Raw genomic sequence first — 25,337 nt, 5'->3', positions numbered from 1 at the left:
TTTCTTTTTAATTTTTTAACATGGCTACTAGAACATTCCAAACCACCCACGTGACTCTCGTCGCATTTCTATTGGACAGTACTGGCCTGTACAATATTGCTGTCCAATCCACACACATACACACGCACACACAAAGCACTAAGCAGATGTGTTTTATAGTCATCATCCACGACAACATTTCAACATTTATGTTTATTTTCATATTCGGGTGATGCACAGTAGCTTTTTAAAAAGTCAGGAGTTACATGATTCCCCTGCTCTAGCATTCTCGAAAGGACAAAATTGTGAGGGCGAAGAGTAGATCCATGCTTGCCAGGGGCTAGGGACAGGCTGAGGAAGGTGGAGAGAAGTGGGGGTGGCTAGCTAGGGGGGTCACACCCTGTTGGTGTTGCAAGCGTCCTGTTCCTGGACTACATCAATGTCAACGCCTTGCTTGTGACTGTGCAAGGCTATCTCGCAACATGTTTTCCTCTTGAGGGAAATACGTCAAAAGGTATGCAGACCCCTCTGTGTTGTTGCAACCGCAGGCGAATCTACCATGACGTCCAAATAACAAGTTTAATTATTTTTTAAGTGCAAAGCAAACAGTAGTTTCCAAAATAAAAAGTCAGATTCCTCTATGACCCCACCTTCTGGAGGTAGCCGACCAATGTGTCCCACCCTCCGTCTTTGAAATGCCTCCCTCACACTTGTTTCTCCCCTGTAACCGCATCCAATCTTTTCACTTAAAACTTTTTTAAAAACTTATTTCAGTAACATTTTAACTTACTGTTTATCTTGAAGTCAGCTCACTTACAAAAGTTCAGTAATCTGTGTACTTCTACTTTGTCCTTAACCAGAACAGCTATCGGATGCCCTTGCCATTTTTTCCCCCAAGTCTCCATAAAATAAATACGTAACTCTTCTTTGAAAGGTTAAGACGTTTCTACTGGTCTGTATTCTCCGTCTCTAGTGTATCCTATTCCTATATCTGCCCATGCACAGATGTCGCTGTCTGGGGGATACTCCGGGTGCCTTGGTTTCTGTTTGTTTGTTTCAAAGTCCTTGGATGAAAAAAAAAAAAAAAGGTTGGGCATGAAAACGGACCCAGGGAAGGTGGGAGGCACGGGCAGACGGTGGCCCCAGGGGACCCCTCCTCACACCACTTGGTCCTTCTGGGCCGGGGTGTCCACCGTGGAGAGCGTGCTGGACTTGGTGTCCCTGAGCACGGTCTCCTCGGTCAACACGTTCCGGATCCCGGCGGGGAGGGACTTGAGGAGGCGGGTTTGGAAGCCCTGGGCGGCGACCACGTAGATGATGGGGTTGACACAGCAGTTGATGTAAGCAATGGAGACCCACAGGTTGTCCAGGTGGGACAGGGTGCGGAATCTGTGGTCTTTTTTGGAGAAGAAGGCCATCATTACCCCTGTCACCTGGTAGGGCAGCCAGAAGACAAAGAAGCTGGTCACCACAGCCATCACCACCTTGAGCGTCTTGGTGGAGCGTGTGGCACTGCGGCTCCACGCCCGGATCAGAAGGAAGGTGTAACAGATCACGAGCGTGACCAGTGGCCACAGATAGCCCAGAACCAGCCGGAGCACAGCCACGACCTTCTCTGTACGGTCACCGCCTTTGCCATAGTCGACGACACAGGTTGTCTTGGATGGAAAGTCATGGTGGTGCTCCCTACGAAACATGAAGGATGGTATGATGAGCAGCAGGGCTGAGACCCAGGCCACCCCACAGGCTATCCAGGCCAAGTGGGCCCCTCTGTAGTTCTGGCACCAGATGGGATTAAACACCAGCAGAAAGCGGTCGGCGCTGATGATGGCCAGAAGCAAGATGCTGGCGTACATGTTGAGCAGGATGAGAGAGGGGAGGATGCGGCAGGCAGCGTCGCCGAGGAACCAGTGGTTGTCGTGGATGATGGTCACAAACAAGGTGGGCAGTGCCAGGCAGGAGAGGAGGTCGGCCACTGCCAGGTTGAGAAACCAGATGGCATTGATGGTTCGTCCGGCCTCAGACTTCGTCACCCAGACCACCAGGGCGTTTCCCAGCACTCCCACCAGAAAGACGACCACGAAGATGACGAGAGCAATGATGTCTGGCACGCTCAGCCTCCGGACACTGGACGAGTTGTCCACTGACGTGTTGGGGTCCAGGGTGAAGTCGTAGTTCTCATAGTTCTCATAGTTCTCAGTGGTTTCTGTGGCGTTCTGGTGGGATCAGAGAAGTGGGGGGAGAGGGGTTGTGAGTCCGCAGACAGGTGCCAGGGGCCCTCAGAGCTAGGTACCTTGGGGCCCATCGCTCTACTTCTGTAAGCCTCAGGTTTCCCCAGTGAAATGGGGGACTGCTGAGGGCCGAGGGTCGATGGGGGCATCGTGCCGCTTAGGGAAATACTGCAACCCCGTCCGGGCCGACTGGACTTCCCGCCACCCCATCACCTCCCCCAGAAGTCCCTCGGCTTCCCTGTGGCCCAGCAACCGAGAAAATGGCTGAAGCCTGGACTGCTATGGCGCCACAGTCACTGTCCATTCTGATGGGTCAGCGCCCCCGACACGCAGCTCGTGAGATGTTTTTAACGTTACTGGAGAGTGACCCCACAGCCACCACCTGTCACCACCACCCCATCAACAAGCTTTGCTGCCTCCCTCCCACTGAGGCTGCTCCGCGTCCTGTCTGGGGGTCACTGTCCAGAAGACAGTGGCTTGGGATGGCCTCATAGCTCAGGCACGACATCATGGGGAAACGCGGACCCAGGCAAGACGCCCGACCATCTCCAAGAGGTGATAATGGCTGAGGTAAGGAAACTTCAGGGGAGAGTCTCTGTGACCCTTGGAGCTAGCCCATCCCTGAAGGCCACTTTGTCACCAACCCAGGTGACAAAGGAGACAGAGAAAAAGAGAAATCATCACCATGGAAATAGAGCAGAATTTTCAGTGCACCTAGATTTGTGGGTGGCATTTTCTATCCACTGAAACACTTGCCTCCTGTCTGCGGCCATGACACCCTGAACGAGCCCCGGCCTATCTGATCTCAGAAGCTAAGCAGGGTCGGGCCTGATTAGTACTTGGATGGGAGACCACCTAGGAAGACCAGGTGCTGTAGGCATCAAAAAATAAAAAAATAAAGGATCATAAGATGACAAGGTCCTTGCAAAACACGAGGTCAACCAAGGATTGCCTCACCTAAAATAGTTTTTTAAAAATTTTTGAAACACCCACGTCATGGACTAAATAAGATAAAAATGTTCAAGCCCCGAGCAAAGTGCCTGGCATACAGTAGGGGAACAAGAAATGGCAGCCAGGGCTGTTATCATCTATCAATATTATGATGATCATTGAAGAGCTGATACTTTTCTCTGAACGAACCTTTTCTTTTTAGTCCCTTTACTTGGCCCGAAGGTTGGCCAGGCTGATGGTTGGGGGTTTTTGCCATTAGAGCCACACCAGTGGTCAAATTATTCAAAGGAGAATGTCAGTGTCGGCTGGTAAGTGAACGAGTAGGATATAGCGCATCCGTGCAGGGGAATATTATTCAGCCATAAAAAAGGAACAGAGGACTGATACAAGGCATGATGCGGATAAGGCAGGACAACATTATGCTCAGTGAAAGAAGTCAGACACAGAAGGTCACATATTGTAAGATGCCACGCACATGAAATATCCAGAACAGGCAAATCCATAGAGACGGGCTGGGTTAGTGGTCACCAGGGGCCGGGGGAGGGGGAATGGGGAGTGGCCGCTACATGGGTACGGGCTTTCTTTGGAGGGTGCTGAAAATGTCCTGGAACTAGTTAGAGATGGTGGTTGCACAGTTTGGTTAAAGTCCTAGATGCCACTGAAGCGTATACTTTAAAATGGTGAATTACATATCATGTGGATTTTACCCAATTCAAAAGAAATGCCAGTGTCATAAAGACAAGGAGGGGACTGCTCCAGATGAATGGGGACTAAAGAGCCAGGGCCACCAAATGTGACGCGACGCCCCAGACTGGAGCCCGGAGCAGGACGGGCACATTTGCTCCACGGGGCATCAGTCGGACAGATGAGCAGGTCTGTGTACAAGACGGGGGCACCGCACCGAAAGCTGAATTCCCCAACGTGGATAACGACTTGCACGCTTATGGGGGGACGTCCTCACTCTCGAGAAATAGACCCTGCGGTATTTAGAAAAAATGGGGCGTAATGCCTGCAAATCGCTCTCAAACGGTTTGGTATACAGATGATCGAAGACAGAGTGAGCAAAGTTGGGGAATCTGGGCAAAGAGTATAAGGGAGTTCTTTGCATTGAACGTGAAAAGATTTCAGAACAGAAAGAAAGTTCTTGAAGTTTTCCATCTGTCAGTGCCCCCTGCCCGGAGCTATCTACCTCTGCCCCACTCCCCACCAGCACCCCGGCTTCCCTTTTTCTGCTGCAAGACCCTCTCCCTCCAGGTTGCCACACTCTGGCTGCCAAAGGGTCAATGCCAGACACAGCAGGAGGCCTCAGACCCTGCTCAGGGGGGCTCTGCAGGTGGTTAAGTATTTCAAATGTCCGCTGTGGACGTCATACATGAGGCTAACTTTTCCTCTGCTGGTTTCGCAAGCCTTCCGCCATCCTTGGCTGCAGAATGAGTCAGATTCCCAAAAAATCAGCTCCCCCACCCCCCTATGCCTGCTCTTGTGCACTGTGGCTTCTCCTCTCATCAGCTGACAAAAACCCTTTCCTGGCATGAGCTCACTTGGCCTTTTCCTCTCATGAGCACAGAGAAAAGATGCTAACGCCAGCACTCGGTGGCTTCCACCTGGGACCTTGCAAATGGCACACAAAGTTTGGCCGTTGCAGCATCGCCAGAGACTGGGCATGACTGAAGTGTCCAGCTAGAGAGGACTGGCTGAATTAATGAGGGCACATCCAGGCAACAGAATACCATGCAGCTATCAAAAAGAACGAGGCATCTCAACAATCAAAAAACAAATGATCCAATTTAAAAACGGGCCGAGGAGCTCAACAGACACTTCTCCCAAGAAAACATACAAATGGCCAACGGACACATGAGAAGATGCTCACCCTGGCTGGCTATTGAGGAACTGCAAATCGAAACCTCCACCTCGTACCTGTTAGAATGGCTGTCATCAACAGGACAAATAACAACAAGTGTGGGAGAGGATGTGGGGGAAAAGGAACCCTCCTACATACACTGTTGGTGGGAAATCGCTACAGCCATTATGGAAAACAGTATGGCGGTTCCTCAGGAAACCAGGCATGGAACTACCATATGACCCAGCAATCCTACTTTGGGGCATTTACCCAAAATAAAACTTGAAAACATTTATCCCCAAAGATATATGCACCCTGATGTTCACAGCAGCATTACTCACGGTGGCCGAGACATGGAAGCAACCAAAGTGTCCATCGATGGATGCCTGGACAAGGAAGCTGCGGCACATGTATACAATGGAACATGACTCAACCATAAGAAAAGAGGAAATACTGCCATTGCGACAACATGGATGGATCTTGAGATTATCATGCTAAGCGAAATAAGGCAGACAGAAAAAGTTGAAAACCACACGATTCCACTCATAAGTGGAATATAAAACTAAAAGTACCAAACGGACATGACAGAGACTCACGGACATGGACACTGGACTGGTGAGTAGCGGAGGGGAGAGAGAGAAAGAGGAAAGGGGGTCAAATACTTGGTGGCAGAAGGAAATTTAACTCTGGGTAGTGAACACACAATGCAATGTACAGATGACGTGTTTGTATCATACACTGAAACCTATTTGACTTGACTAACCAATGTCGCTTCAATAATTTTAATTAAAAAAAAAAAAAAGAATGAGGAAGTTTCTGCATTGACGGGGAAGGGCTCCAAGATCCAGGTGAAACAGAAAAGGCAAGGACTGGAAAGTATGTAAAATTACCAACGAAAGAAGAAACTCACTCTCTCTCATTCTCATTCTCTCTCTCTCTCTCTCTCTCTCTCTCTCTCTCCCCCTCCCCTTTCCTCTCCCTGTCTCTCCCCCACCTGCCATCTCTCCTTCCTCCCTCCCCCTTCCTTTCTCTCCCTCCCTGTCTCTGGCGCTATTGTCCCATCCATTTCTGTGTGTGTGTGCGTGTGTGTGTGTGTGTGTGTGTGTGTGTACAGTCTAGATCCAGAAGCAGACAGAGCACTTATAACAGCAGCTGCCCGGGGGAGGGGAAGCCGGGGGCTGGAGCAGGCACCAGGAGAAAACTTGTCACCATGTGTGTTTTGTTCTTCTTGCGTCCTATGTATAGAACCATACCAGCGAGTGCACAGCCTGCCCCTCCCCACCCTCACAAAAAAAAAAAAAAAATGGGTATTAAGTAAAATATACAAAAGGGTTTGTGGCTCTAGAACTCCAGGAGTCTAGGAAGATCCTCAGAAAATTTCTTCATCACACAAATATTACTGGTTCCCGACACCTGTCCTCCGAGAGGTGACGGTCTGTCTGCAAGGGACAGGAACTAATCCCGGACGAAGAGAGCCGGAGTGTTCAGTGACAGGCCAGCTGGTGTGGGCAGGAGGAGGTCCCTGGAGACCAGCCTATGGAACTTTCCGGCTCTGACGGGAACCCTCTTGGGTGGCGTCTGGGACGGTACCCGCCAGCCACCTGGGGCCAGGACACACGTGTAATGCGGCCGCTGAGCCTGAGGAACCGCACGTTTAATTTCGTGTCATCTCAATTAAATTTCAACCACCACGTGTGTCTAGTAGCTACTGTCTCAGAGAGTCTGGCGGGGGGGGGCGGGCAGGGGGTGCTGAGGGATCCCCAAACGCCAGGCACCGTTCTAAGCACTGTCCAGGTGTGCTCGTTCATTAATTAAGTAATTAATGACACTATCTACAGGTGCAATGACCTGAAGGGCAGGGTGCAGTTATGGTCCCCATTTTAAGAGCCCTGTATGTTGGGTGGAGAAAGGGCTTCTGGTGCAGAAGCGGAGACTGGAATCGTGAGGTGGAGCAACAGTGGTGGCTTGCCCTGGGGTGGTGGCAGCGAGGGGACGCGAATGGCCCGGAGAACAGGGGGAAGGAGAAGGCGCGGTGCCACCGACGAGCACAGCGACCGGAACGGCCAGCTCTGCTCTCAGCCCCTTTGCACGCGTCGTCTCAGCCAACGCGCAGAGCGGCCCTGTGCGGGTTGCTGCTGTCGGGTCGCCTGTGTCACAGGTGAGAAAAGCAAGGTGGCAGAGAGCGGGAGAGACCTCTCCAAGGCCTGGCAGGAAGGGTGAGGGGACGGGGGGCCTGCATCCCCGGCTGGAGGAGGAAGAGGAGGAGGCAGAGGCTGCTGCGCACCCCGGGAAATGAAAGACACGTGGCCAAGGCGAGGAGGATGGCCACCCACAGATGCCGCATTAGGGAAGTCACACTTTGCCCTGGGGTCATGGGCAGCTGTGTGTGGTGTCTGAGCTGCACAGCGCCCGGGTTAGCGGTTAGGTTTAGAAAAAGCCCTCTGGCTGCTGCGAGGAGGTGCAACTAGGCTAGAGGTGGGAGGAGCAGAGAGGAGGCCAGAATGGGGATCCAGGGCAGTGAAGTCGGGGCTCGGGTTGGGGGTGACAGTGGAGAAGGGGAACAGATGCAAGAAGAGGCAGGACTTGGCCTCTGATGTGCAGCTGGTGCAAGGTCAGCTCTGCCCCGCCCCACCCCCTTCCCTCTCTGGGCTTCGGTATCCCCATCCTCCATCAGGGGAAGTCCTGCCAAGTGTCCCCTCACCCCTGCCGCCATCGCCATCAGCATCGCAGGGGAAGTGACAGACCCGCATTTCCGTCGGAGCCAGGAGCGCACAGGAGGCAAGGTCCGCTTTCTTCCCTGGACGCCCGCCAACCACGTTGCGCACAGACACGACCTCTGAGTAAGCCACCCCGGAACCCCAGAGATTGCGACATGAGGGTGGGGGTCGGCGACGCGGATCATTGATTCTCCTACATGTGCACAACGTCTGTGACCCAAAACCCCTCAGTGTTAAGATACATAAACGCTCTTATTTTAAAAACCACATGCACTCCCTCTATTGGGTATTTACCGCAAAGCCTTGAAAACCCATATCCAAAAAGATACCCACGCACAGATGTTCATAGCAGCGTTATTCACAGTGGCCGTGACATGGAAGCAACCGAAGTGTCCTACGATAGATGATGATTGGCTAAAGAAGCTGTGGTACATATATGCAATGGAACATGACTCAGCCATGAGATGGCATACTGCCATTTGCAATGACATGGATGAACCTCGAGATAATCATGCTAAGTGAAATAAGCCATACAGAAAAATCTGAAAACCATATGATATCACTTATATGTGGGATATAAACCTAAAAGAAACAAATGAACAGGACAAACAAACAGAGATTCGGGGGTATGGACTATACACTAGTGGTTACCAGAGGGGGGAGGGAGAGAGGTAGATGTGGTAAACAGGGTCAAATATGTGGTGACAGAAAGAAATCTAACTATGGGAGGTGGACACACAGTGTAAATATATATATATATAAATATATATAATATTTATGCCTTACTGTTAAAGTGTACAGCTGTAGCTTATTGGATTTCGTTAACCAATGTCACCATAAATAATAATAATAAAAATAATGACAATAATAATAAATTCAGTGGAAAACATTTAAATTCTAAAATATAAAAATTAAATTAAATTAAAACCAGGCGTGGGAGAAAAGCCTCCGGATGCTTGAGGATGCAAAGAACTGCTTCTTGGTTTGGCGAAACAAAGAACAAACAAACAAACAAACAAACATTTGCTATAACTGTGCAGATGTGGACATAGACAGACAGATACTCTGTGCATCGTAGATGGGAACTGAGTTAGTGCATTTGGCAATATCTGCTAAAAAAAACAACAAAAAAATGCTGATGTGTTGATGCCTTGGATTTAGCATTTGCAGTTCTAGAAACCCAGACGTCAGTCCGAAGATGGAACTTTACAGATAAAATATTAGAAACCGCCTCAGTCTCCATCAACAGGGGGTGGAACCTCCCCTTGGAGTATCACACAGCTGATCAAAAGATAACGGCGACTGCTTTGAAATACACGGGGAGATCACAGTACTTTTCTCACAGGTTGTCTAAGATGGAATGAGTAAGTGTGAAGCACAAGGCACAGAGACTGGCAGGCATTAGGCGCTCAATAATGCTGGCTGATAACATGATAGTCACGAAAAAAAAATCAAAGTGCAAGATGACATGTGAAACATGCTTCTGTTTGCAACGGCTGTGAGGAAGGATAGCTACGTGCCTTACGCCACACTCTGCTTTATCACCTTTTCACGTATGATCTCATTTCATTTATCAACCCTCCAAAGAAGGGCTGGGCTGTAATAAAGAATAGAAGCATTTATTTGAGCAAAAAGAGTTGCAGCCCCAGAAATGCCGATTTAGGAAGCAACCCAAACCGGCCTCAGGAAAGAGCAAAAAAAGGCAGGTTCCTAAAGGCAAAACCACAAGCAGAATTCTTCCCTGCAAAGGAAGCTGGCTGGCCAGGTTCACAGGGCTGTTTGTTCCAACATGCAAACGAAGGAGGCAGAAACCACCAGCGGGAGGCCAGGCCGGAGGCAAGGTCCACAGGCGGACACTGCTGTGGCTCCAGGCTGTTTGCAGAGCAGCTTTGGGAAGTGCGGGTGGCTCTGAGGATCTGAGGACTGAGGAGATGTACACAGAGTCCACTTCCCCAGTGGCCTCTGGACCCTCATTTAATAGCCACGCTTACTCCATTGGATTTCATTAGCACTGTGAAATAGGTTCTGATGCTGTAGGATTAGTGTCCTCATCTGAAAGGAGAAGGAACCCCAGAAAAGACAAATCTCCTCAGCTATTCCACAGAGAGGTGGAATTTGAACCTCATTTTACTTCGACCCCTACGTCAAACTACTCCTTCCTTCCTTCCATCTGTCCGTCCTTGAGCGCCTGTGAGCTGTTTCTGGAAGGATTCACCAGGAACTGGTGCCCACAGTTGCCTCCAGGGGCAGTGACCAGGGCCCTGAAACCTTGGGGAGGGAGGGGAGAGTGGCTTCTCGCTGAATACCCTTTGGTATTTGGGACCATTTCTTAGAAAGAAAAAGAAGCCAAATTAAGGGCAAACCTTATTCTGAAGTCCTGTTGAGCCGAGCCAGGTCTCAGTGTGCGGCGGGTCTCAGAGTGGGGCGAGGGCAACAGAGCAACGCCAGACCCCTCCCCAGTGCAGCCAGCCCATCCTCCCTGCTCCTCCTCCCCCACAGATTAAGAGGAGACTTTCCAGCCACAGTGGGCAGGTGCTAACCCATAGGGGTGACTTGCTCAGATGGGTGGGGGAAGGGGGGTGCCACCGGGTCCCAGGTAGCCTGGACACGCCCTCCCTATGACACTCACGGAGCCCAGGGAACTGCCTAGTTTTGCCACCAACCACCGCAAGACTGGGACCATCTCTGCTCCTGCCTCAGTTTCCCCGTCTCCAGTTCAAAACACCTGACAGTGCCGGTGAGTAACTTGGCCGTTCTCCCAAACCGGCTCTTCCCGGCCTTCCTGCTTTCGCTCAGGCCACCCCTCTGCCCAGAAGGCCTTTCCCCACCAGAGGAAGTAAGTCCTTCTGCTTGACCCGTTTGAATTTCTTGCCCTCAGGAACTTTCAGGGCCCAGCCCAGGACTTTGCAGTGGGCCTCAACAACCTCTTGCCACACTTGCTCCCTACCTGCATCCCAGCCCAGGACGGGGACAACCCAAGACGAGGGCAAGGGGAGAAGGGAGGCGATGGAGGAAAACGGGCAGGAGGAAGGAGAGGGAAGAGGAGAGATGGGGAGAGAGCCGGGAGCCCAGAGACGAGAGGGCGGGGGTGGAGGGCTCCTGCCCCCCACCCTTCCGTACTCACCATGTTTAGGTCTCAGAGTCCCAGCTGATCAAAGGTCTCTCCTGCCTGAGGGCTGTGGTTTTTAAAGCCCCAAGGGAGGGTGCAGATAGCAAGAGAGGAAATGACCCTCCTCCTCCAAGGTTCTCATTGGTCTGCACACAGGGCATCCTGGCTGAGGCCACTTCTGTGGGGCAGAGAGGGGAGTCGAGGCTCAGAAAACTGAGGAGGAGGACGTTCCCTCCCGGTCCAAGGAGGGAGGGAACCAGATGAAAGGGACCCCCACCCCGATCTGGACTTGGCCCGGCTCTGGGCCTTGGTTTCCCCATTTGAGACCATCCCTGTCTTGCCTTCAAGAGCCCCAGACGGCTGCAGCTCTGGCAAAGCTCAGGGGTCCTTGAACTCTCCTGGGGTCCTGGGAACACGGGATGGAGACCCCCAGCCTCCCAACCGGGCTGCTTGGAGGCTCAGAGAGACAAAGCTGGTGTGGGGGTGGCCCAGCATCCGAGGGACCGGTCAGCCTTGCTCCCTGTTGCTTTGAAGTGACACACACATGTGCACACACGCGTACGCGCAAACACACACACACATACACACACACACACCCCCGAGCCGCAGCCACCCTTTCCAGCCTCATCCTGAGTTCTCGTGGAAACACATTGGAGCCTGGGTTGAGGAAGGAGTCTAGATCAGCGTCCTTTTGCTGCCGTAAAAAACTGCCACAAACTGAGTGGCGCAAAACAATGGAAATGAATCCTCTCGTATCTCTGAAGTCCTGAAGTCCGAAATCAAGAGGTCGGCAGGGCCAGGCCCCCTCTGCGGGCTCTGGAGGAGAGTCTGTCCCCTGCCTCCTCCAGTGTCTGGCGACTGCCAGCATTCCTTGGCTGGCGGTCATCCCCCCCATCTCTGCCTCTACTAGGGTCATACGCCTTCTCGCCTGCTGTGTGTCTCAAATCTCCCTCAGCCTTCCTCATTTAAAGACCCTTGTGAAACATTTAGGCCCCTCCCTGGCTAAGCCAGGATCATCTCCCATTGCAATGTCCAGAACTTATCTGCCAAGTCCTTTTTGCTGTATGAGGTCACACCGCAGCTCCCAAGAATCAGGATGTGGACATCGGTCGGAATCAGTCTTCAGCCCATCAAAACGAACATGATTTTGATGATGAGTACACCAGCGGGTTCATCCTTCCCACGATCTTCTGCACCTCTGCGACCTGCCGCCCACACCTTTCCTCCACGAAGCATTATTTTCCTACAGTGACATTCAATTTGCAAAGATCAAGCTTTCTTTTCATTGCAGAATGGATCTGTGCACATTGCAAACATTCGAACACTCCAGAAATGCACTCTTCCCACCAAACAAAACAAAACAAAACAAAACCTGAAACTCCTATGAGCAGTTTGGAGTGTATTCGCCCAGGCTTTTTAAAACGTGGTACTTGCGTTTGGGGACATGTAGGTGCATGACGTTCAGCAAGCTTTAGTTCCACTCAGTGATGCCCTGCGTGTGGTCTACCTTACTTGGAGAGAGTTTCCAAGGTCAATTTGCAAGCATTTGGAGAAGGTAAGAATGCCTTAATGTTATATTGACCATGACCTCAAGGGGGCGTTGGTGTTCGGGGAGACTCAAGAGGCGAGACCTCATCTCTCCGTATTTTAGGATTTGACACCAAAGTTGCATAGTGCCCTAAGTCATGGGTTCTTAATATTTTCTCTGCCCTAGACCTTTGATGAAGTTATGACTCTCTTCTCGGAATAATTTTTTTTTGCAACTTTTTATCTTGATGTAATTTCAAACGTAAAGGGAAGTGACAAAGAGAGTAAAGGCGATTCCTGTCCAGCTTTTGCCCGGAGTCTCTCGTGGTGGCATTTGCCCTGTGTCTTCACTATGCTCCCACTACATGCTTGTGGGGGTGGGACTGGTATCAATCAGGGGTCTCCAGTGAAACAGAACCAGCAGGAGACAGAGAGAGGGAGAGAGGGAGAGCGATTCTTCTTAAGGAACTGGCTAACACAACTGTGGGGTCGGCAAGCCCCAGAAAACTAATAGAAGAGGTCTCTATCTATACAGCTACATATCCATATCTATGTATCTATTTGCATTTCCCAACCTCTATGAACCATTTGACAGTAAAGTGGAAACATCATGCTTCTTTGCCCTAAATTCTTCAGCGTGTCTCTCGTAAGGACAAGGCTCTGTCATAACCATAGTGCAATTTTGAAATAAGGAACTGTGACATTGACACACCGCCATTATGTAATCCGTGACCCTCATTCAAATTTCATCAATTGTCCCAATAATGTCATTCTATCACTACTTTTTTTTTTTCAGAATAATGCTTTCGTAAATATTTGAAAACACCTCGTTTCATTTTAACAGCATAAATCGATCGTTCACTGGAAAGCTGTTTATTTAATCACTTCCCTATTGGTGGAATTTTAGGTGGTTTCCACTATTTTTGCTCCCACCACAATGAGCACCCTCGAAAACATATCCGGATTGGTGCCGCTGTACCAGTACTGGTGGCCGATAACTCTCTAGAAATGGAATTATAGCCTTTGAAGGTGTCATCCTTCAAGGCCCAGACCTTGTGCTGTCCAAAACGGCAGCCACTGAAACATCGCGAGTCCCAAGATAAACGAACAAACAAAAACAGAAACAGTCTCATGGATGGGGGCGAGCTAATGGTGGCCAGATGGGAGGGGTGTTGGGGGCTGGGCGGAAAGGGTGAAGGGTTTGAGAAGCACAAACTGGTAGTTACAAAATAGTCACCCGGATGTAAAGGACAGCGCAGGGAACAGAGCCAACAATGTCGTAATGGCTGTAACAGCTGCACGGTGCCACATGGGTACCAGACTGTGCTGGGGATTGCTTCCCTAGGTATCTAAATGTTGGATAACTATGGAGTACACCTGAAACTAATACTGCATGTTAGCTCTATCTTAATAAAAATCTTTAAATTAATTAATTAATTAATTAAAAGAAATATAGTGAGTCCAAATTGAGATGGACCATGGTATAATCAGGTTTCGAAGACTGACTGTGGAAAAAAAAAAAAAAAGTGTAGAAGATCTCGATGACTTTTATGTTGTATCACATGTTAAAATAACATTCAGGATAAACTGGGTTAAGCAAAATATATTATTGATTATATTACTGTTATTGCATATTAAAAGGTCATTGTATGTGACAATATAAATACATAATACTAACATTACTATGATGATAATTGGTGTTAATCTAATAAATGACGATAGAATTATTAAATATGTTACTCTTATTATTTCACCTGTTTCCTTTCACCTTTTTAATGTGGCCCCTAGAAAATTTAAGAGGACCTATGAAGATTGCACCCGTGGCTCACATTACATGTTCATAGAACAACACTTCCCTGGAGCCACCATTATCCTAGCCAGAGCCTTTGCATGAATTAGAAAGAGGTGCCCTTTCCAGGTGGTTGGAGCCCCATGGCAGGACGCACACATAATCTGACAAGGAGAGCCATCTCTGAGTGTTGCCTTTAAGTTCTTTTGTGTCTCACGTACCATGTACTTTGGGGTCTAAGGGGGCTATTTGAGCTCTCGCCACTTCCCACTCACAAATAGCATCGGGAAGGGTAGCTTTAAATAAGACAATCTTATTTATTATTGTTTAAATAAACAAGAAACCTAGCAGAGGAACATGAGTGAGGGCAGAAGGACGTGCTAATGATTTACTTCTGATTTACTAAAGAAAATTCACACATTTCCCAGAAAACAGGGATGTCGATTCGAATAATGATATTAAAACAGACAATTGTAAAACACAGGAACAGCCCATCCTCACTTCTCACACCAACTGAAAACTTGGGGGGTTCCAAGGCCATCTTCACTTTGACAGCGAATGCAAGTTCGAGGGTCCCCAAGACCACCCTCAGGCTTGATGATTTGCTAGGACTCCCCAAGCTCTCTGAAAGATGTTTATGCTCATGGTCAGTTTATTACACCAAAGGAATAGAGATTAAAATTGGCCAAAGGAAGGGATGCACGCGGAAACATCCAGGAGGTTCTGTCCCCGTAGCTTCCAGGTGCCCTCTCCCACAGAGGTCATGGGTGGTGCTCCCTCAGAAACAATGTGTGACAACACAGGTGAAGCATCGCCAACCAGGAAGCTCACCCAGGAAGCTGAGGTGGGTCTTCGCTGGGACTTGGTCACATAGACCTGCTTGGTCACCAGTGTGGCTCATCTTGATCTTGGTCTCCGGCCCCCTCAGAGGTCTAGCTGATACCACATGACCCAAAGCCCTCCCCTAAGCCACCCCGTGAGATTACCAGGAGTGGCCCAAGGACCCCAGGCAAACAAAGATGCTATTATCAGGCAGGACACTCCAAGGGCTCGGTGAGTATCTCACAGGGGCTGAGGACGATGGCCGGAACTCTCTCTTACTACGCAACGACCCATCACGATGACAGACTTTTCAGGGGTTAAAAGTTACTTACAAGGGCTATAACAACTAAATCTGCAGTTTCGATGTCCTGTAAGATTCCTTTGTTAGAAATAATATTTGCAGGGGCATTTTCATGATTGTCTGCTTCCCTCAAATTGTGGAGGAAGAGGGAAAAGCTTTTTTTCTTATCTTGCTGAAATGCATCTTCACCAGTAGTTAGAAAGACCTACAGTTTCAAAGTGATTGAAATGGGATTCTTTTGGTCAGCACTAAGAGAAAAAAAATATAACTGATAGACCTGACCACCCACAGAGTGCAAGAAAGATACATTATGCATATTGACCAAAGAATTTGTACCTAGACTCTATAAAGAATTTGCATAAATCACGAGAAAAAGACAACCCATTGAAAAAATGGGCCACAGGTCTGATCAGGCACTTTATAAACCAGGATCTCTAAATAGCCGATAAGCATAGGGAAAAGTGCTAATGATTTTCTTGGTCAACAGGGAAAGCACAACGTAGCTCTGCTTCTCATCCACCAGAGAGGCTCCGATGAAGAAAAAGGAAAACCCCCATAGCTGATGATCACATGGACCAACCTGAACTCTTGTACATGGCTGGACAGAGTGAAAAATGGTGCAAGCCCTTTTACAAACCGTTGGATAGTGTCCACGTGTAGCAACAAAATCCACACCTGACTTATGACCCAGCAATACCATTCCTAAGCATTTACCCAACAGAAAGCAAGCATGTGTCCCGAAAAAGGACATACTAGAATGTTCACAGCAGCTTTACTCATAATAACCAACAACTAGAAACCAATAACCGAAAGTCCATCAACAGTAGAATGGGTAAATAAACTGCATATTCATGTAATGGAATACTATATAGCAGTGAGGAGAATGGAAAAACTGATAGTAAAGAAACTAGTACCTGCAACAAACAGGGCTGAATCTCGAGGCCATTCTGTTGACAGAAAGAAGACAGATGCTAAAGCGTACACGCTGAGTAATTCTGTTTATACGAAGTTCAAGAGCAGACAAAACTAGATTTGGGCGTTATAACCCGGGATAGGTTATGTTTGAGTGGTAGGAACTTGGAGCATGGGGGCACAGTGGGGGTTGGGGGCTGGAAACATTCTTTGTCTCGATCCAGATGTTAGTGACTGACACAGGGATGGTCAGCCCTGAAAGTTCATTAAGCTGTACCTTTATGATTTGTGAATTTTTCCCTCTGTCCTTTGTGTGCGTGTCAATAAAAGTTATTTTTTAAAAAATTATGCCTGAGAGGCTTAAAATTTATACGATGGAAAGGAGCAGAAAAGGATTATGACCAAATGGCATATGGCACACATGACGTTTTATATCTACAGTCCCTAGCACGGTGCAAAGCCTGACTCCCATCTAAAGGGACTGGGCTGAGTGGGTGGCTGCCATCAGCGCATATTAAAGAGAAGCAGCTGTGCAAGCCACCACCCTGCCCGCGGCCACAAGAAGCCCAGAGCCGGCCAGATGCCCATCTGTGCTGAGTCTCCTCTGTAGAGGCCACACTGGCCTCCGAGTCAGGATGTGGTGAGCAGTATGGTTCACCAGAGCTTCCGTAATCAGCTGAACCTCAGAGCCAGAGGGTGTCAGCAAGCTCCAGGGGACGCTTGGAGAACAAAGCTGGAGGCTACATCAGGCAGAGAGCCTCTCAAAGGCTGTGGGAAAACAACACCGCCAGCAATAATGATAATAACCAACGCTCACCGAGCGGTGGCCAAGTGCAAGGTGCCACTCCCAGAACTTCACCATGACTGAAGTGCGTTGAGGCGAGAAGGGTTAACCCTGCCGGAATTCAGAATGGGAGCTTATATTACGATGACTCTGAAAATTCTCGAAGTTTCTAATTCTAAAGCTGTAGGTGTGTGAAGAGTATAGCACCTCTGATTCTAAAATGTTAGATCTAAGATTCTCTCATTTTTAAGAGCTGTTACTAATTTTTTCTAACTTACATACAAGAAAATCCTCTTTGTGGTGTACAGTTCGATGGGTCTTGACAAAGTTAAATAAATTTTTTAAAAAAGCTTCAAGTTGTGTAACCTCCACCACAAACAAGACCAGAACAGCTTCTTCAGCCCCAGAAAATTCCCTCCAGCTGCCACTTTGTAGCCGGCCCCTCCCCCACCGGTAACCCCTGGCAACCACGGATCTCTTATTCATGGCCATGGCTGCCTTTCCCAGAATGCCCTAGAAATGGAATCACACAGTCCGCAGTCTCCTTAATCTGATTTCCTTCGCTCGGCAAAATGTGTTTACGATTTGTGCGTGTCACCATGCCCGTCACGAGTTCCTTTTGACAGTTGAGTAGTAGCCCACTGCCCAGATGTGTCGCTGTCTGTTCATCCCTTCGCCTGTTGAAAGACATTTATCTGAGTTGTTTCCAGTTTGGGGCAGTTCCTAAAGAAAAGCGCTGTGAACGTTCTCGTCCCGGGTTTTCTGCGATCCTAAGTTTCCATCGGTTCAGAGAAAACACCTGGGAGTAGGATTACTGGGTGAGATGCTAAGTGTGTGTTTAACTCTGAAAGAAACTGACCATTAGCTTCCTGCAGCCGCTGTAACAAATGACCACAAACAGGGGTGGGGGGCTTAAAACCACCGTGAGGGGTCCGGAGGCAGGAAAGCGGAAATCAAGGCATGAGCGGGGCCGTGCCCCCTCCCAAGGCTCTGGGACAGGATCGGTCCTTGCCTCTTCCAGCTCCTGGAAGCTCCAGGTGTTGTGGTGCGATCCAATCTAAGACCCACGGAGCCACTTGAGATGAATTGTGAGCCTTTATTGGCCGGCCGGAGACTGACCCTCTACCACGCAGGGTCAGAGGAGATCCGCCCCAAGCCTCCCGAGGAGATAGCTTAAAAAGCCCAAAGCCATATCAAACAAGCAAGCAGGTTTGCAGAAGCAGAGGCTGACCATTAGCATACCTTTGCGCAGGATATCTCCTAGAACTATACCCTGGTTTAACATTAGCATACGTTGGCCATTTGAAAAATTTCCACTGCACTGGTCCCTGCCCTGTGGTTACACAACTTGTCTTCACGTGGCCTTCTCCTCCGTGTCTGTCTGTGTCTCTTCTGTCTCTTCCCCTGGGTTTAGGAGCCCCCTCGATAATTCAGGATGACCTCATCTCGAGATCCTTAACTTAATGACAATCCTCAAAGACCGTTTTTTTTTTTCTAAATGAGGTCACTTTCCCAGGTGCTGGGTGGATGTCTCTTTAGGGTAGACACCACTCGACTTACTGCGGTGACAGTTTTCCAAAGTGCCTATGCCATCTGCATTCCCACCAGCAGACCCTCTTATATTAAAGACCCTAAATTTAGCTGGGTTGGGGGCCTCACTCCCCCCCAAGTGCAATCCCCAGCCCCCAGCATCAGCATCTCCTGGGAGAAATGGAGACTCTCAGGTCCCCCCTGACCCTGCTGAATCATCACCTGTGTTTTAACAAGATGCTAGGCTACGAAGCGCTGGCCTAGAGTACCATGGGGAGAAAGTGGTCTAAACTTCCTGTACAGCCCTCACCACATGGATGGTGGTCCCCCGCGGGGGGGTGGAGTTTAAGCCTCTTTTTTTAGGGTCTCTCTCTGCAGTTATATTTGGCCGTGAGTACATACATGTGCAATCGGCTAAAAATGAAGCCCAAGATCTTTTCTTGGAAATAAGCAATTTATATAATCCTCTAATTTTAAACTGTTTAATATGCCCCCCAAGAAGAAGACAAAGTCTGCAGAAAAATAAATAAATAAATACATGAGAGAAATGAAAATAGAACGAGATCTAGAGAGGGATGCCGGTTTTTTGCCTGACTTTCCTCAAAAGCAGACTCTGAGATAACGTCTTGGGTGATGGTAGTTTATTTGGGAGGTGATCTCAAGATGAAAGAGGAAGGGAAGAAATGAGTCCGAGGGGAAAAGCCAGTGGAGGGCGTGTTAGTCAGTGGGGTGCAGCTGTGAGCGACGGGGGCTCAATCCTGCTGCGGAGCCTCTGAGTCACCAGGCAGAATACGCCTCAGGATCTTCCCGCTGTGGCCAGTGGGGCGCTGGAGCACGGATGCCCTCTCTTCTGCCTCCCCTTGGGTAGGGATTGCCCAGGGGACAGTAACTTCCCCATGCCCACCAAGTGCAATCCCCAGCCCTCAGCATCAGTACGCCTGGAGCTGAGTGAGGTCAGAGAAAGCCCGGAGGAGAAAGCTGGGTGCTGAGCTGGGAGGGGTACGCCTGGAGCTGAGTGAGGTCAGAGAAAGCCCGGGAGGAGAAAGCTCGGTGCTGAGCTGGGAGGCTGCGTATGTCTTGGAAAGTACCAGCCCCTGAAGCAGGACAGTTGGGGTGGGGGGGACAGAGAGTGGGAGAGGAGGGGGAGGGGCGCCCACAGCACCTACTATGAGCGGATGGGCCTTGACTGTTTTGTTGTTGTTGTTTTTTGGTTTGGGTTTTTTTTGTTTTTGTTTTTAACCAGAAAATTGTCTCTACTCTGGCCAGAAGCAGGAATTCTCATTCTGCCCATATTTTTTTGGTGAATAGACATCAGTTTCTCCACTTCGCCTCTCCGTCAACGTTCCAAGAAAAATAGTGTGAAACTGTGAGGTTTAAGGAGCACTGAATTGTTACCTTTTCTGAAGTGTAAAATTGTCAGCATGCCCAGGAGGCTCAGCTGGCTCAGTCAGACTGGGAGGAAGCTACACCCAATGAAGTGGAGCTAATAAGACCTGTAAAAAAAGCACAATAAATACCCTTCGAGAAATAAGGGAGGATATTGAAAACCCAAAGCAAGAAGAGAATGTTATGCAGTAGAACCTAAGTGAAGATAAGGGATATGAACAATATAATTATTGAAATGAAGAACTCAGTCAGTGTGTGAAATGGCAGAATAGATCCAACTAAGGAATAAATGAGTGAGCTGGAAATATGATCCCAAAAGTCATCCGAAGGGCTGGAGAAAACTCTAAGGAAAAAAATTAACATACATGGTTGATATAAATAAAAGTCCTAGCATATAGAATCTCTCTGAAGAAGAGAAAAGAGAAAGCAGATAGGGAAGTACTATGTGGAAAATATTAACTAAGAATTTTATAACTAATATTATTATAAATAATAACCAAGAAGAGTAACCAAGAACTAAAGACACGATACTTCAGTACTGAAATGTTTACTGCATGATGAGCAAGGTAGATGCAGTAGGTGGTCCAGGAAGAATAACAAAATGAGATAAATATTAGCAAAATTTGAAAATATGAAAAAAGAGAAAGTCACAAAAATCCATACAGAAAAAAAAGAGAGAGAGATTACTTACACAAGAATAAGAATCAGATTGCCATCCAACTTCTCCACAGCGAATCTAGATGCAAAGAGATAATGGGGTAACAGCCTCCATGTGATAGCCGATCACAAGTCTAAATATGGAATAAAATAACCAGATGACAGATTATTTAACAAGAGGACGATATCAGAAACTCTGAAAACTCGCCTCCCATAGACATTATTTGAAAGAACTTAGGACAAACAAGAAGAGAAATTAATTATTCAGAAGGAAGCAACAAGTAGTTGGGGGAAAAAACGAGGGGAAAAAAAAAAGGAGTGGCCACAAAAAGAAATGCTTATCCGAATTCGTATGTAAAACTAAAGGTAGGAAAATGGGAGTTGCAAGATATAGGCGGAGGGTGGGGCAGGGAGGGGAAGGCATGCTCACTTAGCTCCTCCTCTCTTTTGGGGGGAGGATGAACATTTGAGTATAATTGAAACATTGAAAGGGAAAAAATTCAGTATTAGTGCAGCCCCCCTCCCCGATAATCACTAAAGGAATTCTATTGAGATTTTCGAAGCAATACAGAAAAATAACTGATATACTCAATGGAAGGTGAGAGAAAAGAATTCAAAGAAAACGATAAGAAGCAGGGATTGACACCAAAAGCAAAGGGAATAAAAGCAAAAATAAAAGAGTGGGACTAAGCTCCTGCACAGCAAAGGAAACCATCAGACTAAAAGAGTGGGACTAAGCTCCTGCACAGCAAAGGAAACCATCAGCAAAATGAAAAGGCAACCCATGGAATGGGAGGTTTTAATTCATACAACACTGGAGCCAAAAATAATAATAATAATACAATCTGATTAAAGAGTGAGTGGAGGATCTGAACAGGCATTTTTCCAAAATAGATTTACAGATGGCCAATAGGTATATGAAAAGGTGTTTAACATCACCAATCATCAGAAAAATGCAAATCAAAACCACAATGAGGTACCACCTCACACCTGTTGGGATGGCTGTCATCAAAAAGGTGAGATCACACGGGTTGGAGAGAATGTAGAGAAAAGAGGGCCCTCGTGCGCCGTTGGTGGATATATAAATTACTACAGCCACTATGGAAAACGGTATGGAGGCTCCTCGAAAAATTAAAAATAGAACTCCCTTATAATCCAGAGATGCCGCTTCTGGGTATTTATGTGAAAAAACCAAAAACACTAACTCAAAAAGTTATATGCACCCCCATATACGTTGTGGCATTATTTTCAGTAGCTAAGATATGGAAGCAACCTAAGTGTCCATAGATGATGAATGATAAAGAGACACGGGGTGCGTGAATGCGCGCACACGCGCGTGCACGCACACACACACACACACACACGATGGAATACTATTCAGCCAATAAAAAGAAGGAAATATTGCCATTTGAGACAACATGGATAGACTTTGAGGGCATTATTAATGGTAAAACAATAAGTCAGAGAAATATGAATACCATATGATCTCACTTATGTGTGGAATCTAAAAAACAAAAAAACAAACAAAAAAATCACCAACTTCATATTCTTTAGAACAGATCAGTGGTTGCCAGAAATGGAGGTAGAGGTGGGTAAAATGCATGAAGGTGGTCAAAAGGTACAAACCTCCAGTTCTAAAATAAATAATTGGTGAGGATGTCAAGTACAGCATGGCGACCACATTAGAAATACTATTTTGTATATCTGAACGTTGCTAAGAGAAAAGACCTTAAGAGAAAAGAATTGTAACTATGTATGATGATGAATGTTAACTAGACCTACTGAGCGACCATTTCCCAATACACACAAATATGCCATTGTTACGTTGTACATCTGAAACTAACATAACGTTGTATGTCAACTGCATCTCGATTTTTTAAAAAGGATTCAGAGTTCACAGAGGTCTCTGCATTTAGAGAAACCGTGGTATGTGAACTTAGCCGAGTTTCCAACCTCCTCTACACTTCGTTCCTTATCTATAAAATGAGGGAAGAACATTCACCTCCTTGTAGGGGTATCAGAATGTTATGATTAAACAAGAAATATCTCATTGCGCTCCAGCTTTTAAAATGATTGTGAGATGGCTGTGGCGACTGAACCAATGGTAAGGACGCAAAACCCACACAAGACACCTCATCAGTCTCTTGGAAAACCCAGCGAGTACGTCGTAAAGTGACTATGTGCTGTTTTTTACAGCTTCATTGAGGTATAACTGATGGATGAAATATATCTGTGAAACCACCCACCACCGTCGGCTTAGCAAGCATTTCCATGCCACCCAGAAATTTCTTTTTTAATCGGTCCCTCCCTCCACTTTCATCATCAGGAAGCCACTGGTTTGCTTTTTGTCAGTAGAGTTTCCATTTTCTAGGATTTTTTATCAGTGACATCATGACACTATGAGGAGATTTTTCTTGCCTGGCTTCTCCCGCTCATCGTAATGCTCTGGGGTGTCACTGTGTCGTTGCATGGACCAGGGGGCGAGTCCTTTCTCTTGCTACATTGCATCCCATCATACAGAGTGAGAGCATGATGGTCCATGCTATGTAACTAACCCCTCCCCCAACCCCTCCCCCCTAAAAAAAAATCCCTGGACGCCAGGGCTCAGGTGAGCCTGCCTGGTTGGCAGTATTCCTTGCGTTGCTGTCCCATGATGTCACTGGGAGAAACGAGTGTCCGCGAGACTCCACTGGAAGAGACAACTGGAAGCTGGTGCCTGATCTCTCCTGGACGCTTTGCCCGTTTTCCCTTTGCTGATTGTAATCTCTGTCCTTCTACTGTAGTAGACTGTAAATGTGATTAAAATTACTTTTCTGAGTTCCGTGAGTCCTTCTGAGAGTTGTCCTGAGGACCCCCCAACACACCTGTCTTGCTGTTTCTCAGTTTTACGCCTCGTGGATTTCCGGTGGCATCATGTCCGTTTGGTCTCCATCTCTGGCTCCATCTCCATTTCCCAAAGCCACAGGTCTGTCCATGCCGTACCCTTCCTGTCTCTCCCTCTTCTTCATTTCCTCAGACTTCCCTCTTTCCATTTATCCATTTGACAACACAGATCCATTTTTTCCATTTCTCAGTTTGATTATCCTCTGTGCCCTCTTCTTTTCCTTCCCTCAGAATTTTTGTCCCTCTCTTCTTAGTTCCTCTCTCCTTCAGTCTCCCCAGGTTTCGCCATGTCCTTCTCTCCACCTCTCTTTTCTCGGTCTTTCGCCATCATCCAGCCTCACCTTCATCCTTCTTTCGTGTCTTCTACTCCCCCCCTCCCGCCCCGCCGCAGCCTGTCACCCACTATGTCACTGTCTTTCAGTGCAGTTGCCTCTCAACTTGGCTTCTCTCCCTGCCTCAGTGTCTCTCCTTCACCCAGCCTACTGGGGGCTCTCCATACCCCGAGGTCCCTCACTCTCTTCTTAGCCCGGCAGTGCTTCCAGGTAACTCAGTATCTCCCAGCCTCATCCCTTCAGACCGCCCACCTGCCCTTCCCCCTTCTATCGCCATCTCTGTCTCTCTCCCTTCCTCCATCTTTCCATCTTTCTGTCTTCCTCCCTCTCAAACCCCCAAGGGTTTGGCCTCTCTCAGGACTGCTGTCCCTGCCTTCCTCTCCCTGTCTTGGTCTCGCCGTCTCTCAAGGTCTCTTTGCACCTCCGTTACTCTCTTGTGTTTGGGCCACAGCCTGTCGATTGCTTGGTGTTGGCTCAGATGCCACCTCTCTCGCGACCTCACTCTCCTCTCTGCTGTCCGTCCCTCCTTTCCCTGTCTGTGCTCCCTGCCTGACAATTTGCCTTAAGAGCTGCCAGAATTACAGCTGTCCCTTCATTCTTGACGAAAACCACATTTTGATTATTTTTATCACAGTGAAGTAGGAATTTCAGAACATCAAAGAACAGAGAGCAGATACCAAGAAACGCTCCCCACTTGTTCCCCACCAAACCCAGTGCCAAGCGCTCCCGCGGTGTGTACCTACATCGCTCCTATCCTCTGCAGGAAAGTGAATTCTTCAGCCACCCCCGGTCCCCAGCCCCAGGCTTCCCGGGAAATGGGGACCACCACCAAGAGGCTTTTCCTGCTCCGCACATTGTTCTGAAAAGAGGATTGGATGATGAGGCGTAAAAATGTTTCAAGACCTTTACCGTCACACTAAGAGAAGAAACAAAGAACATGTGGTCTATCGGCTAACTCTTGCTATTGTTACACACTGAACCTTTGCATCGCCCTCCCCCTCCCCTGTAAAATTCATATGTTAAAACCTAATGTACAATGTAATAGAATTAGGAGGTGGGGCCCTGGGGTGACTAGGTCATGAGGGTGGAGCCCTCATGGATGGGGTTAGTGCCCTTATAAAAGAGACCCCAGAGAGCTCTCACTCTTTGTTGTAAGGACACAGCAAGAAGACAGCTGTCTGCAAACCAAGAAGTGGGCCCTCACCAGACGGAATCCGCCTGCCCCTTGATCTTGAACTTCCTAGCTAGCCTCCAGAACTATGAGAAATAAGTATGTGTTGTTTAAGCCACCCAGTCTCTGGTAATTTGTTACAGCGGCCCAGATGGACTAAGACAGCTAGGTAGCAACTATCCCCAAATACTAATGGCTTAAAACAATACCTTTTGCTGTTGATCACAAGTCCTCGGGTCAGCTGGATGGTTCTTTGGGTCTCGGGTGAGCTCCTCCGTGCATCACAGTCAGCTGTGGGCTGGATAAAGGGCTCCGTTTCTGAGAGTGCAGCCTCTCACCCTCCAGCAGGTTCCAATGGCACTGGGAACCTTGCAAGAGAGCAAAGAGAAGACACAAGGACTCTTGAGACCTAGGCT

General features: G+C 48.1%; 1 protein-coding gene and 1 pseudogene across 2 annotated transcripts; one reads left to right on the top strand and one right to left on the bottom strand.

The window, feature by feature from the left end:
* Positions 1–25,289, bottom strand: C5AR1 (complement C5a receptor 1). Of its 2 annotated transcripts, XM_036231724.1 has the most exons (5): positions 25,131–25,289; positions 20,570–20,669; positions 19,888–19,985; positions 10,843–12,070; positions 2–2,195 (listed from the first exon to the last, which is right to left on the bottom strand). In XM_036231724.1, the coding sequence occupies exons 4-5, from the start codon at positions 10,843–10,845 to the stop codon at positions 1,137–1,139; spliced, it is 1,062 nt and encodes a 353-aa protein (XP_036087617.1). In that variant the 5' UTR covers positions 10,846–12,070; positions 19,888–19,985; positions 20,570–20,669; positions 25,131–25,289; the 3' UTR covers positions 2–1,136. The 2 variants fall into 2 exon arrangements, with proteins under 2 accessions (XP_016010861.2, XP_036087617.1); XM_016155375.2 differs by lacking the exons at positions 10,843–12,070; positions 19,888–19,985; positions 20,570–20,669; positions 25,131–25,289 and adding an exon at positions 5,343–5,437 and having other exon boundaries at positions 1–2,195.
* Positions 2,972–3,090, top strand: LOC118611830 (annotated as a pseudogene).
* Positions 25,290–25,337: the final 48 nt, after the last annotated feature.

Source organism: Rousettus aegyptiacus, unplaced genomic scaffold (assembly GCF_014176215.1).
Source record: "Rousettus aegyptiacus isolate mRouAeg1 unplaced genomic scaffold, mRouAeg1.p scaffold_m13_p_14, whole genome shotgun sequence".
In the NCBI taxonomy this organism is placed as follows: Eukaryota; Metazoa; Chordata; class Mammalia; order Chiroptera; family Pteropodidae; genus Rousettus; species Rousettus aegyptiacus.
Note: the sequence above shows the minus strand (reverse complement) of the source record. Positions and strands in the feature narration are given on the sequence as shown.

Bases quoted from the DNA above. Each gene is read 5' to 3' on its own strand.
- C5AR1 (XM_016155375.2), bottom strand. From the start codon at position 5,411: ATGTGCCGCAGCTTCCTTGTCCAGGCATCCATCGATGGACACTTTGGT. The intron at 2,196-5,342 runs GTGAGTAATGCT...TGATCCCACCAG, and splicing joins GCTTCCATGTCTCGGCCACC to AACGCCACAGAAACCACTGA.